General features: G+C 48.3%; 5 protein-coding genes and 1 non-coding gene across 6 annotated transcripts; 2 read left to right on the top strand and 4 right to left on the bottom strand.

Moving 5' to 3' along the window:
• Positions 1–284: 284 nt before the first annotated feature.
• On the bottom strand, positions 285–372 carry BO79DRAFT_t206. Its single transcript has one exon. It is a non-coding gene; the product is annotated as a tRNA-Tyr (tRNA).
• Positions 373–825: 453 nt separating this feature from the next.
• Positions 826–1,718, top strand: BO79DRAFT_210947 (uncharacterized protein). The gene is made up of 2 exons (XM_025682920.1): positions 826–1,002; positions 1,064–1,718. The coding sequence occupies exons 1-2, from the start codon at positions 987–989 to the stop codon at positions 1,402–1,404; spliced, it is 357 nt and encodes a 118-aa protein (XP_025536053.1). The 5' UTR covers positions 826–986; the 3' UTR covers positions 1,405–1,718.
• A 14-nt stretch (positions 1,719–1,732) lies between these two features.
• BO79DRAFT_210946 (uncharacterized protein) lies at positions 1,733–2,762 on the bottom strand. Its single transcript, XM_025682919.1, has one exon. It carries the CDS (start codon positions 2,574–2,576, stop codon positions 1,926–1,928), a length of 651 nt encoding a protein of 216 aa, XP_025536052.1. The 5' UTR covers positions 2,577–2,762; the 3' UTR covers positions 1,733–1,925.
• A 535-nt stretch (positions 2,763–3,297) lies between these two features.
• On the top strand, positions 3,298–4,777 carry BO79DRAFT_231668 (kinase-like protein; the record flags this gene model as incomplete). The annotated part of the gene is made up of 3 exons (XM_025684175.1): positions 3,298–3,409; positions 3,443–4,646; positions 4,717–4,777. The coding sequence occupies 3 exons, from the start codon at positions 3,298–3,300 to the stop codon at positions 4,775–4,777; spliced, it is 1,377 nt and encodes a 458-aa protein (XP_025536051.1).
• A 4,913-nt stretch (positions 4,778–9,690) lies between these two features.
• Positions 9,691–12,101, bottom strand: BO79DRAFT_273660 (glycosyl transferase; the record flags this gene model as incomplete). The annotated part of the gene is made up of 3 exons (XM_025687525.1): positions 11,225–12,101; positions 10,263–11,172; positions 9,691–10,191 (listed from the first exon to the last, which is right to left on the bottom strand). The coding sequence occupies exons 1-3, from the start codon at positions 11,956–11,958 to the stop codon at positions 9,691–9,693; spliced, it is 2,145 nt and encodes a 714-aa protein (XP_025536050.1). The 5' UTR covers positions 11,959–12,101.
• A 1,433-nt stretch (positions 12,102–13,534) lies between these two features.
• On the bottom strand, positions 13,535–13,867 carry BO79DRAFT_231666 (acyl carrier protein; the record flags this gene model as incomplete). Its single annotated transcript, XM_025684174.1, has 1 exon — positions 13,535–13,867. The coding sequence occupies one exon, from the start codon at positions 13,865–13,867 to the stop codon at positions 13,535–13,537; it is 333 nt and encodes a 110-aa protein (XP_025536049.1).
• Positions 13,868–13,942: the final 75 nt, after the last annotated feature.

The following is a 13,942-nucleotide window of genomic DNA, read 5'->3' as shown; positions in this document are numbered from 1 at the left end:
CTGTTTCATTGGTCAGGATTTCTACTGACTCTTCAATACTATCTCAGGGGTATATATATTAGTGCTGTGGTTGAGGTATGGCTCGTTTGAACATCACTAATACTAGCCTGTAGCGTACACATACTGCTACTATTCTAAGCCCACCTAACTGCAAGATTAAATCGTGTCAGGAACCACTCTAGTGTCTCTATACAGCAGGAAACAAAAATAGAGAGTTGGTGTGCATTATTACTTGAGTCGTGGGTCTCTCCAAGAAAGAGGAAAAAAGAAAACCAAAAAGATGATCCCCCGAACCAGAATCGAACTGGTGATTTTTCGGTTACAATAATTACCATTACAGCCGAACGCCATAACCAACTAGACCATCGGGGGTTCTTGTTGTAAGCTGCAACTTGTATTGCCATTATATCGAGCACTCTGTCACCAGTAAATACTAAAAATGGCAACCATCGTCAGCCACCACGCCAAGATAAGATATTCGTCATGTTTTCCCCTCTTTCCCCAACCACCGATTCGGTAGCGAAGTCACGTTCAGGGCAGCCTACGCTTCATCAGCAACTCGGATGAAACAAGACGCTGTGTGACAGAAACACTCCAATGTTTGTGTGTTTCGTCTGGCATCACGAGACTGTAGTAGACACATAAGCCCAGTAGTTGGCATCTGCACGACATCTTTGTCCTCCCCAACATCCCCAATTCCGCCCGCGTAGACCGACATAGCCGGTTGCCTAATCCGGACCATTCGCCAAGCTGCCATCAATCGTTGGTTTCGCTCGGCGCTTCTTCTCGTCTCTTTTCCCGACTTTTTCTCCTCACATTCATCACCCTCCCCTCTTTTTCCTCTCCGCACATTCCGCATTATAGAGAAGACTCTCATTCCTACCAGAAGCCTAAACTGCGCCGTCAGGCATCCCTTACCGCAACGAAAGACCGCATAATCCCTGATCATCGCGTCTGAAAGACTTGCGACTGTCTCCTTATCAAAGATGTCCTACAACAAACCTGTATGTTGAGTCAATCTTCTCGCCACGTCTCACTACACCACTGACCGATATTGAACAACAGGATCAGCCTCCTCCGTCCTACCCTCCTCCCACCCACGACGCCGGTCCCTACCACCAAGGCGCATCGCAAGACTACTACCAGCAGGGCGGCTACCCTCAACAAGGCTACCCTCAACAAGGCTACAACCAGGGATATCCGCCTCAGGGCTATGGTCCCCCGCCGCAGCAGGGATACTACGGTTCTCCTCCGCCTCAAGGCCAGCCGATGTACTATCCTCCGCCGCAGCAGCAACAAGGTTACTACGCCGGACAAGACCGGGGTGGATCCTCGGGAGGTGGTATCTGCGCGGGTATAATGGCTGCATTGGCCTGCTGTTGCTGCTTGGATATCCTGTTCTAAGATGAGAGGAGTGCTGTCTTCGGTGATTTTGAACTACTGTTGGGATTTGGTTCTCTGCGTTTTTTCTCGTCTAGATTGGATGCGATTGCCTACTACTACTGATACTGTATTGCCATTCTTTGGTTGGGCGCAAGGATTCACGGAGCACGGTTCGCGCGCGGGGTTTTGTCTGTGTTTCTATATTTGGTTGATTTTCAGTCGGGTCAGTCAGGTCAGGTTAGGTTTGACTGGCGTCGGCGCTTAACGGCGCATGGTCTATGGATGACTACTCGAGTCGGTTTACTTTCGTTGAAATCCAATCATTTTTATATCGGTAGTAATTAACATTATTCATTTCTAGTTCCGTGTGCATGGACATACCCGCGTGCAAAACTGACTCGCAATTCTAACATAATCATAAAAACATCACAGGGCAGGGTATCAAATCATCGTCGAAGGGTCAGGATCAAATCACGTCGACAGCGTTATATAACAAAACACAATAGCAATCCCTCAACACACCCCCTACACGGGGTCCGCAACTACGACCTCAAACTCTCATCCTCCGTCAACCCCCCATACGCCAACGGATCCACAGCCCGATAATGTCCCGGCCGACTGCGTCTCCTCCGCCCATGGCCCCCGGAACCCTCCACACTGGAATGTTCCTCCTCCACCTCAACCACATTCGACGGACCAGACGAGGTAACCGACTCCTCCACAACAATGCGCGAATCTCTCCCCCGACTCGCTCTTGACCTGCGACTCCGCCGACTGCCCCCGCTCTCAACGACCTCCTCGACAACCTCGCGCCGCCGACGTCGCGGTGGTCGTCGCGAAATCGAGCTTCCCTCTTCCTCCACCACCACCTCCGACATTGTTGCCGACGTCGCGGTACTGGGTTCGCTGGAGAAGCGTCGTCCGGCACCCAAGGCGAGGAATATTAAGTATAGGAGGAAAATGAATCCTAGGACGCTGCCGATGATGACGCCGGCGACGGCGCCGGGGGAGAGGCCGTTGCTATTGTAGGTTCCGGGGATGAAGGCGGCAGAGGAGCGTTTGAGGAGGGCGGAGGGGATGATGTTTCGGAGAGATAGAGTGGATGGTTGGGATTTTTGTGCGAAGGGGAGTGAGATGTGGAGGTTGAGGTTTGGTGGTGGTAGTGGTATTCGTGGGATTGGGATTGGAGTCATTGTGGTTTGTTGATGGTGGAGGTGGAGATGAAGATTATTGTGGAGGCGGGGATCAACAGGCGGGTAGATCCAGTTGTAGTAGCAGTAGTTGTAGTAGATGGATATGGTTCATCGAGGGGATGGTGGTGGTGGTGTAGACATGGATGTAGTGGGATAATGACCTCACGATCAGAAAGAAAATGCTAAGAGGCAGGGAATGTAGATGAAAAGAAGAAAAGGATGGAAAAGACGAAGTGACGGGGCGGAACGCATTGACACTGGGTTTGGGGGATTAATCGGTGGCTGGGATGATGGGATGGGATGCGATCGACAGCAAGGCTCGATGCTGGGATTCGCGAATCAGAATGGAGGATGTAAGACACTGGGTACTGACTTTGTACCTGAACAATAATTTGAGTATTTTCTTGGTTTGATTGATTGATACGTTGAGTTATTGTCCTCTCTATTGTCATTGAACGTTGGAATGTGATGGTGGATCAGGGCGCAGATCGGAAATGCTTGGGTGCCTTATCGATCTATGCTGTGTTGCTGCTGCTGCTCCACCGTCTCTTCTCCTACCGCTGTGTGTTTGGCTGCATGTTTACTGTCGCTATTTCCCCACAATCCATCCTCTTACTCGCATCTGACTGATGCATGGTCACATTATTCTATAGTTGACGTCAATGCTTTTCGTATTCTACGCATAAATTCAGTTTCGAGAAGCTGATACTGCAATAGCAACATGAGAAAGCCACGCCTCTTGCTTAGGCAGCCCCTACGCTTAACCGTCCCCTTCCCCTGTTATGGCCTCCCTCTCATAGCCAGCCAGCCATTTCTTCCCCGTCGAAATTCTCGTGTGTTTTCTTTAACTAGCTACAAAGAAACAGTACCTGTCAAGAAAACCACGCGTGTCCTTTACGAACCCATCGAAGATGTGGAAAGGATAGAATATTATGAAGCTGGGGGCTATCATCCAGTTACAATTGGGGACTGTTTCCACCATCGCTATCGGGTAGTTCATAAACTCGGTCATGGTACATATTCGACCATTTGGCTTGCCCACGATGAAGTTTCCAATAGATATGTTGCAGTGAAAATCTGTACGGCGGATTCGAATCCCCTCGAAAACAGCGTGCTGTCTAGACTGTCGCAACCCAAGCAATCGTCACACATAGACCGTGATTTGATTCCTACAATCTCAGATATCTTCAACATACAAGGCCCCAATGGATATCACACATGCTTGGTCACCAGACCAGCACGAATGAGCCTGTCAGACGCAAAAAATGGATCATGGATCAGTCTCTTTCAGCTTCAGGTATCCCGAGCGATAGTAGCGCAGCTCATGATTGCTGTTCAGTACATCCACTCCCAAGGTATTGTACATGGGGACCTTCATCGGGGAAATATTCTACTCCGACTTTCTCGTGACTTTGACGAGCTGTCGACTGATATGCTGTATGAAATGTATGGAGAGCCGGTTCTCGAGCCAGTCAATCGACTAGATGATCAAGAAATTCCGCCAGAGGTGCCACAACATGGTGTAGTACCTATATGGCTCGGAGCCGCAAGTGAGGATGTGATGCTCCCAGAAGCCAAGATATGTCTTTCAGACTTTGGTGAGGCATTCTGCCCGACTCAAGAACAAAAATTCGAGTCTCATGCACCTCTGCTGGTCCGTCCCCCGGAGGCCCGGTTTGAGCCAACCCAGCCTCTGACTTTCTCATCTGATATCTGGACACTCGCCTGCACCGTCTGGGATATTATGGGACAAAGAACACTATTCGAAGGCACCTTTACAAACGATGACGACATGACTAGCCAACAAGTCGAACTACTTGGCCCGCTGCCCTCCGAGTGGCTCACTAAATGGACAGAAATTCGAGACAAGGGTAGTAAGTCGACTCACCAACCTCCCGCATCTTCGACTCAGGCATGGGAGGATCGGTTCGAAAAACACATGCAGCAGTCTCGAATACGGGAGGGAATGCCGCCTTTTGAATCGAAAGAACGTGATGCTTTCATCTCGATGTTACGCTCTATGCTTCGCTTCAGGCCGGAAGATCGCCCTTCTGCTCAACAGGTCCTTGAGTCGGAATGGATGGTGAAATGGGCATTGCCCGAATATGAGAAGATTCGCAATACTGCTTAAGAGCAACAGGTGGAATCGTACTTTCAATACTTGCAGCTTGGGTGGAGTTATGGAGACTGATGACGAGTAGGAAGCCTGTGGTAATCATGTGTTCTAAGTATCAAGAGGAAAGTATATGTACAATAACCAACGGGTCAGCTAATAGCATGCTATTGATTCCCAAGTTTTTCATGAGATCTACGATAGTAGGCAGCGTCGAAACAACAAAACTTACCTCAGGCATTAGGGGTCCTAGCACCTTGTAGCTTTACAAACTAGACTGGAAACCGACAAGAAGCCTACGATAGGAGTACTAGGCAGCTACCAGAAATAGTGACATTGCTTTTGACTCATATAGAATTATTAGAGGACACTCATGGCAATTCAATCCCGCATATAGAAGCCCCCATCATTTGCAATTCTTTTCCTATTTAAAGTATTTTTTTTTTTCCGAGCATAACAACGAGAATTCGACACAGAACCCCGAATGCCAGTAATAGAACTCATCGCGTTCATAGCTAACTAATTATTCCCTAGTCATTGATACTGATATAGTGCGCGTATCCCAATGTTTTTAGCAAACAAATTTCACCACTGAAACCTAACGACCCTGTCCAGTGTGAGCCATAAGAACCGGTCCTGACACTCGGTAGCACCAGGAGCAGTATTATAATCAGCAGTATCAGCACTATAGCACAGGCTCTGCAATTCCTAGTGATATAGAAGAAGAAAATGGTGATTATCCAATAAAGACACATCCGTGGTTTCCAGCGTAAGATCTGTAACAATGTCGGTATTACCCGAAAGTCCACATTAATGAGCTCTAGGACGCTGTTTGTGGATAGTCTTGAGACATTCGCTGATTTATAAGTAGTAGAATGTAGAGCTGCGTACTCTTTCATTCAAAGTATGATGTCTTCCTCGCAAGCCAGTTTTATTTCAGACAATTATGTGATGTTGTGGAACTTTTTGTTCATCTTTATCACCAGGAACTCTAACTCGGTGCAAGTTCCTGGGTCCCACTTCGGGCGAACGATCAATATGTAGATCCTCAGAAGCGAGGGAATTGAGTGTTGTGACAACAAAACGTTTTTCACCCTCTAGATGTTTCAGCGGGTCCTTCTTGGTGATGCTCTGGATCAAGTAACTGGATCCGTCCACCCGGACTTCATGTACATATCAGGTTGGCTCTATGCCCGCAACTCCAACAGCGACCTGAGCTGTGAAAGTTTTCCCAGAGATCAGGCAGGATTGAACTGCTTACTCAATACTTGAATGTTGCAGTATGACCCCGCACACACAGGTGTAATCCTGTGCATGTATTGAGGTAAGACAGGGGTTTGGACAGAGTAACTTAGACCACTTGGGCCAAGAGATTCCCTGTGTTCTCTGTGTACGACAGGCTCAGAGATGACTGGACTGCCAAAAGATATGGTGGCAGATCAGCCACGATTGGGCAGGGCATCTGAAATATGCTTGGTTTACTTAAACCTATTAGACATATTTTTGCTATTGCGCCAGATTCGCCTTTGCCCTTGAAGTCTGCTGCCTGGCAGCGGTGTTCTCTTGCTGGCCTAGGTCTCAGCTATCTTCGGGTTTAACACAAAAGGGGTATATATTGTCCTCCGGGTTTGAGGTGAGCCATATATTCTATACGATATGTATGTCTCAGCAGTGAGCTTCCCCTTCCAGCTCATATCTGTAACAGGTATGGTCGTGATAGATATGGCAACGCCGAACGACGAGGCAAGCAGTATTGGGGAGGTGGGGAAGGAAACAATTTCTCTTGGTTTGTGGTGATTAGGTACCGACGGTCTGATTACTGTCATTCCTAGGGCTTCGATCAGGAGACCCTTCAAGATATCGTCAAGACAGCGGCTGAGTTGCCTTTTCCGTACTGGTCCTCTTGTCAATGTATCGGACGTGCTATTTCTGTGTTGACTTGCTCCATTCAAAAACCCTGACGATGTGATGCATCTTGGATCTTCATGGAACCCTAGACCATCCGTCGCGGTCGCATTGAGGATCAAAACAGCGCCCTCGCCGCTTTGTAATGAATCGATCGTCTTTAGCTGAGTTTCGTTTGGGCCCGCGGTGCCCATCCAGAAGTGCAGGCTAATCAGACCCGTGCAGTTCTTATTGCGTCAGCCCTGGTTCTTGTATGTCCCCACATGTAAAGCTTGATGAGAGGCCCAATGTCACATCTGTAAGCTTGACATAGACAGGCGCACATCCAAGCTTGCTCATGAATAGGCTCATAAGATCTGACAGAGCCCAGTAGGTAATCCAGTCATACATCGATTGAGATATTAGGATCCCTGACCTCGCAAAATCTGGCTCCTGTGTACTCTGTTCGTCGGACACCGTAGTCCGATCAATACAGTCACCGCAGCGATTATATTCCACAGTAATATCGCAACCATTTGACCCCTTGCCGACCTCGGAGACGCTTAATTGTTTTGGGCAGGCTTCGCAGTAGTAGATGAAATAACGGGCGAGCATTTGTCTGACCATTATCCGGTACCGGTCCCTAAGGCAGATATACGGCATGCGAAGGCTCACACCAATGATATCAAATAGTATAGGTGACTCTTGTAGGTGCGCGGAATCAATCATGCAAACAGTTTTGGGTTCCCCATTTGAATGTTCGAATGATAAGTTAAGAGCTACTCCGCACGCACCGCAGGTGCCTGGGTGCTGGGTGTCTGGCATTTTCCTGATCTAGAAGGGATGGTTTATCAGCGACTGTGGAATACAGTAGAATTGGAGTAATCCGTGTTACCATAAGCAGCCTGAACAGCTAATAGATGGATTTCTCAAATCCGCCAGTCAGGGTTAACACCGGCACCACCTTTTGCTGGATACCGCAAGAAAGTTAAAGCAAAAGGGCGATACGGGTGTGGCTTCAACGACAGGAGGCTAATGGGGCGGGGTTTAACACGATCGATGCTCTGGGGATGAGAAGTGACAAGATGAATGTGGCTGTGTTCAAACTGGCTGGTACTATTCCTTGGGCGTGGTATGGCGTAATAATCATCATGTCCTCGGCCGGCAGTGTTTGACCTAGAGAGATGTCGTGGTCCTATACCGTTTTCAAAAAGAAATGGATTAGGCACATGCTCTTTTCAAATATCTTTCAATTGCCCCATGAGCCTCGTCGACAGCCACAAGGACCCATATAACTCTTCCGTTTCTTTGAATAGACGGGTTGGGTGCTTTGACCCATGGTTATGGAAGCTGTTGTTCCTTTGTATCCCCGTATATTATGGAGTAGATCTATCTTATTCTACTCCCTTATAGCTGCCGCATGTGCCTTTTCAGAGGGTTTATAGTATATGTGCCTTCGTTGCTTGGCTTATTGACAACGCCCATTTCTCCTCGATTTCTTCTTAAGACCGCGAGGGTCTTTCCAGCCCCTTTATAGTACTTGTACTCTCTCTCTGTTTCCTTTGGATGTAGATAAGAGACTTGACCCACGGACAGGGTAGCTCTGGTTCTTTTGTATCCCCATATGCAAATATTGAGGAACGCCACAGTAAAACATTGGCAGGATCGTAGCAATACTGTGTGGCTTTGCTAGTGTCCTTGAGTATTGTATTAATTTTGTCACTGCTCGTCTCCTTAATGACGATCTCAAAAGGCCTTCGATTGTCGTTCTATAGGAAATCAAATTGGAGCCTCTAAAATGCCTCCAGGTCGAGGCAGAAGGGTATGAGTGTGGCAGAGGATGTAGGGAATCATGGTTACAATCATGAAGTCTATCTCATAGTCTTAGCAAGACCATAAGATCATCAATACCCCATGTAAATACCATTTATGAGTCCCAAGGCAAGGATGTATCGAGTAGTAGCCTGCATGACGTGCATGTATTCGATCATTTTTCCTCCCAGACATAGTGAAGAGCTTTCGCAAGCTCTGTGATTCCTCAAGAACTGAATAATCCAAGAGCCCATTCAATTGATGGAAATAGCTCTAGATCTCTGGATTCGAGCGACAATGGGATGATGCAGTACCATGTTTTATGGGATGGATAATAGAACATGGAGGACGGGTCATCTCTTTATCGGGGCCCAAACGGGTACGTAAGATTGAGATCGATCGAATGTGTGGAAGAGAAAGATGGCCGATGGGGGCTGGCTGCATCTTTATAATGATTGTTTTCGGTATTAAATTTCTCTTTCTGCTTATTGAATATTTTTCTAATGAATCGGATATAGTAGTCCAGTCTTTCATATGATCGGAGTGAAGGTTGCCATTTACGTATATGCATTATAGAATGGATGTGAAGATACGTGGCTTTCCTCAGGTGGTTGTACATCGATTCCCTTCAGATATAGAGGATAGTGAAGGCGATCCAAGGTCGTCCTATCGCGAAGAAGAAGCGTGTAAGGCTTCGCCTACCTCAAAGAGAACCATGATTTCTACCCGGATAGAGTCAGGAAATTGGTACAAGACAGGAAGCCCTTTAATATGGGCACAGATGCGCGTTATATCAATTGATATTTGTGGGATGTTCCAATCCAGCGCCGGCAAATTCCCTGGACATATTGCAAGCTCAAGATCTTCCAGACTGTTCACTGCAAGCGTGGATGGAATATTCCGGTTGAGTTAATATCTTTCGGGTTATCAGAGGGCGTGAATAGCATTCTGGCAATGAAAAACATACTGGAAATGAATAGTAGCACCTTATACTCATCCACTTATTCGCAGATCTAAGGTGACAGGAGCCAGGTTCTCCCAGAGGGAATATGCTGATTAGAATGGGCCTCTGTACACTTCACAGATATGACAAGGGGATATTTGAATAGGATACTCATCACAATTCATTGAATTTGGTTGATTTTCCAGAGAACCCCGCCTGCTAGTGCCTTACAACCCGGAGAAGAGTCAATGGAATAAACTTTCCATACGCTTGAACGATTCTATAGACTTTTCACAATAATTATGTACATTAATGGTAAAATAAGATAGTCTAAATATATACCGATGAGAGTAGGGGTTCAATCAAATCCAAGAACCATCAGCACCAGCAACAGAAACCCCTCCAGGCCCCGATGGCTTCGCACCGGCATTGCTAGTCTTCCTAGCCCTGACCTTAGTCACTGAGAAACTCCGACCAAGACCCGGTGCCTTGTTCGTCGGCTTAGGTTCGTTGTTATTCTCCGTGGTATCTTCAAGACGCAGCACCACTTCCACAGCCTTGTCATCCTCGATGACCTTGGGATGTCTCGTGGCGAAGTACCGGGCGTACTTGAACAGGGACCAGTAACAGCTGACGACGTTTATGATGAAGAGGACGATTTTGTACGGCATGTAGTAGAGGAGCAAGCATTTCCAGGTGACGGTTTCCTTCTTCAGGCGTAGGTGTACCAGGTTGAAGATGATGACGTTCAGGAAATACAAGCCGTTGGTGACGCCCAACATGATGCCGCAGAATGCTGGTTGGACAACAAGAGAGATCGGTAGGACGAAGGGAGCGAGGAGATATAATAGTGTTTCGTAGACCTGGTTTTAGTGGGTAAGCAGGAGATCTTATTTCCTGTGCCATAGCACATCTTCGCAGTGATAGAACCAACCTCTTGGAAAACAAACAGCTTTGCACCCAGTTCCCAGAACCCGAGGTTCCAGCTGCACAAGATATATTTCATGTTGTACCACATGCCGTTGACAAAGAAGAAATTCCAGCGCGTGAACCTCTGCTTGAAGATGGTCATTTCACCGAAACCTCCTCGCGAGCCTCCTGAACTGAAGAAGACTGCAGATGGGGTCTCTGTCTCGACGAATACGGCGGAGCACATGGTAATGCGCCCACCTAGTCGACGGCAACTATCACCGAAAAACCAATCTTCGGACACAGAGAATCCTGGATGGTCATGGAAGGTCTGCTTGAGGAAGTCGGTCTTCCATAAAGAGATGGCTCCATGCGGGAACGTGGCGCTGCCGAGGATACCGGCAAATGCACGCTGAAGGCCTGATATCTTGTACTCCAGGTCCTGCGCCTGCTGACATAGGGTTCCGCGTGAGGACTCTGGCCCAACGCTCTTAATAGTATATCCGATACATTGTATACGGCCTTTCAGTCGGTCGCTAACGACAGGGAAGTTCGGAGGCAGTGCGCAGTCGTCGTCAATCAGGAGAACATGGGGAAAGTCTTTGGCCGCGTAGCAGCCAACAAACTGGGCAATAATCTTGCTTCCAACTGGACACCAAAGATGGTTAACACCGTATGGCCGGCATACCTCTTCAGTGTTGTCTAATGGCTCTGGAGAGTTGCCGTTCGCAATGACAAAAATGTTTTCAGGCGGAAAGATGTGTAGCGCCGCGTCGAGTGTAGGGCCAATGATATTGGCAGATTTATAGCAAGGAATTAAAAGGGCTGTACTTTTCGCTGAGTTCCGATTGCCCTCAAGGTCGGCCTCTTTGGAATCGCTGTTCACCGGGGGAGGGTTCTTCTCGAAGAGAAGTAACAAGGGAGTAAACGCGTAGCTTTATAGTAAGTCGTTAGTTTTTTGTCGTAGAGACGATGAGCGATACCTACAGAATAGCAATGCCAATTGTGATTCCCCATCCACCTGGGATGACAAACTTGGTACGCACTACGTAGTAGAGCCACCACACGGCACCCCTCCAAAGAGGCATGCCAATGAGGACAAAGTAGATGAATGCCAAGAGGAATATATAGACTGTATATTCAAAAAGGACCTGGACCCAATACTTCCTCTGCAGGGCGACACGCCTTTCTTTGGCTTTCTCGTACACATCGTATATACTGTGCCGGTTTGTCCTTTGGGGAGGCTCTTCTGTCGGCTCAATGCGGGAGATACGGTAACTGTGAGGTCGGGGTGGAAGAGGCCACGCGTCACCCCTCGTCGCCGGAGTAGACTCGCTCAATTGTCTGCTGTGAGCTCCGGAGTCGTCCTGGCCATGCTGCCACTGGACATGAGAAGATCCGTTGGGAGAGAGCTGTGCTGGTTCGATCTCTGCAATCGTAGATATCCCAGATACACTTAATGGTGCACTCTGGCGCCGGAGGCGAGTATCCTTAGGCTTCTGTGGGTGCGAGCTGTTGACACTGGCTGCTCGGCGGAGTTGACCAAACTGTCTTTCCAATGCCTCATTGCGGATGGCCTGATGGACAGGGCCAGGTCCAGACGCAGAGGACTCGTCATCCCGAGCTGCCCAGGGACCATTTACTTGGGTGGTGGCGGCCAGGAGATGGGCAGGAATGACCACATCTTCGACCATGGAATTGCGAGCATGCTTGCGTGACATTTCCCCTTGTAGTTTTCGAATTATCTGGCCATCGAGATTTCTGGATGGAACCGTCCTTTAAAGGCCGGAGCCCGGTGGTACAGCGTCCAGGAACAAATGCCGGTGTCCACTTAGATGTGCACTTGAACCCAACTGAAAGCTTTACTAGTCGGGCTAGAAGCCGGTCCAAGTAATCATCCTCCGGAGTAATACTCATCATCCAGAATATTTTGTCAAGTGTGCGGATCAGCAATTCGAATTTACCAATGGGCTGTGATGACCTGGGTCCTGAAATTGTGCTATGGTTGGACAGGAAGCGTGTCCAGGTCCTCCGCAGAACCAGACAGCAATCGCCACCAGCCTAGAAACATGTCCTATGTAAGCCTGCGGAGCAGTTGGGCTAGGGATCGACTCCATAGAGACTATGGGATCCGCCCCTACTCCGCCGTCCAATTCGAGACCTAGCTTTTGTAGTGTGTGTACAGAATACACAGTAAGGCATAATGCAATTCTTGTATTTGTTTTCGCACAAGACAAGACATTGGACACTCCGCCTGCCGGGAACATTTTACGCAGCACCGTAGACTCTGCGGCAATGGCTGAAGCCACAAAGCTTCAAGTAACTTTCGCAAGAGCCGTACAAGATAAACAAGGAATAACAAGGTCGTAGACCAAAACCAACAAGGCCAAGCTAGCTGTTACGTAACCAGCAAGCACGATGGCTACTATTTCGAGCGGAAGGTGTCGCAATCCACGGAAAGACGATGGCATGGTGGCCCCAGCCCTCAAGTGTCGGTAGTTAGATGGGTCCGTTCCTGAGACATCCGGCCAGTTTTGTCTATTTTTGTGCGATTAAGTTTTGCGCCTCAGTACGTGGCGGAATGACCCGGCGGGCTTAGGGCTGGTCGGTGAGCGTCATCCACGTTCGCAAGATCTCCACTTAGCGGGCCGATAGCAATCTTCGGTTCCTGAATGAAATAACAGGAAAGGATCAGCATTGTTTTCGTTTTTAAGACAGAAAGTGCATCGTGATTGGAAATGTCTCATCCGGTTTTCCCTAGCAGTGAAGATTCTTCTCATTGACTTTTGTAGGTTTGGTACGCGAAATGAATATGATCGCGTAGTATGAAACCCATTGGCGATGATGGTGTTCACTTAGCCAGGAAAAAAACAAACATCACGCTAAAAGTAACGGAAGGAGTCCATGGGACTTTCTAGAATACGAGCTGAAAGGAATGGACCCCAATGGCTGCACAGCGATTTGGAAATAGCATGTCAGCAGGACCCTTTTTCGAATGGGGGCGAGATGCCAGCGAGGATGAAACAGCGGTGGTGTGAGAGGACGAAAGTGACAGCAGAAAGGGTCCAGCTCCAACATTCTGACCTCAAGACTCTCCTCTTTTGTTCAGAAAAGCATTTTGCCAGACAATCTGGATTCCTGATGTCTTGTCTCTACGACGTTCCTACCAGATTCTGAATTAAGAGATATACCATCGAGTGGTAAACCACTTCCATATCATTACTAACATTATCACTACTCATTATGCAACCATCTCCGGTCGCGTCAGCCCAACAATAAGGGGCGACAACGATGTGCCTAAGCACTAGCCTGCAAATCCCGGGCGATCATGTCGGTCAAACTGTTCAAAGTTGCCTTCTTGAAAAGCACGTCGAAGGGAACGTCGACTTCGAAAGTGCGGTGGATGAAGATGCGAAGCTCGGCAGTCAGCATGGAACCCATCCCAGCCTCATTCAGAAGCTGGTTTCCATCCAAATCAGTCTCCGGCAGAAGGATGAGATTGGAAATCTTCTGCGAGATGATGGCGCGAACGGCATCGTGGGCAAAGGGCTCAGTGAACGCAGCGTGGGTATCCTTCACGAGCGACTCGACAGCCGGGGCTGGGTGCATGTACGCCACTTCGGAAGCCATCGTGTAGTTGATGGAGATCGCCGGGAGGTTGAGTTGTTTGGGAGAGGAGGAAGTGTCGGAAGAACGACTTGGCTG

This window comes from Aspergillus costaricaensis (genome assembly GCF_003184835.1).
Source record: "Aspergillus costaricaensis CBS 115574 unplaced genomic scaffold BO79scaffold_33, whole genome shotgun sequence".
NCBI lineage: Eukaryota > Fungi > Ascomycota > Eurotiomycetes > Eurotiales > Aspergillaceae > Aspergillus > Aspergillus costaricensis.
Note: the sequence above shows the minus strand (reverse complement) of the source record. Positions and strands in the feature narration are given on the sequence as shown.

Coding starts and splice junctions, on each gene's coding strand:
- BO79DRAFT_210946 (XM_025682919.1), bottom strand. CDS start 2,576: ATGACTCCAATCCCAATCCCACGAATACCACTACCACCACCAAACCTC.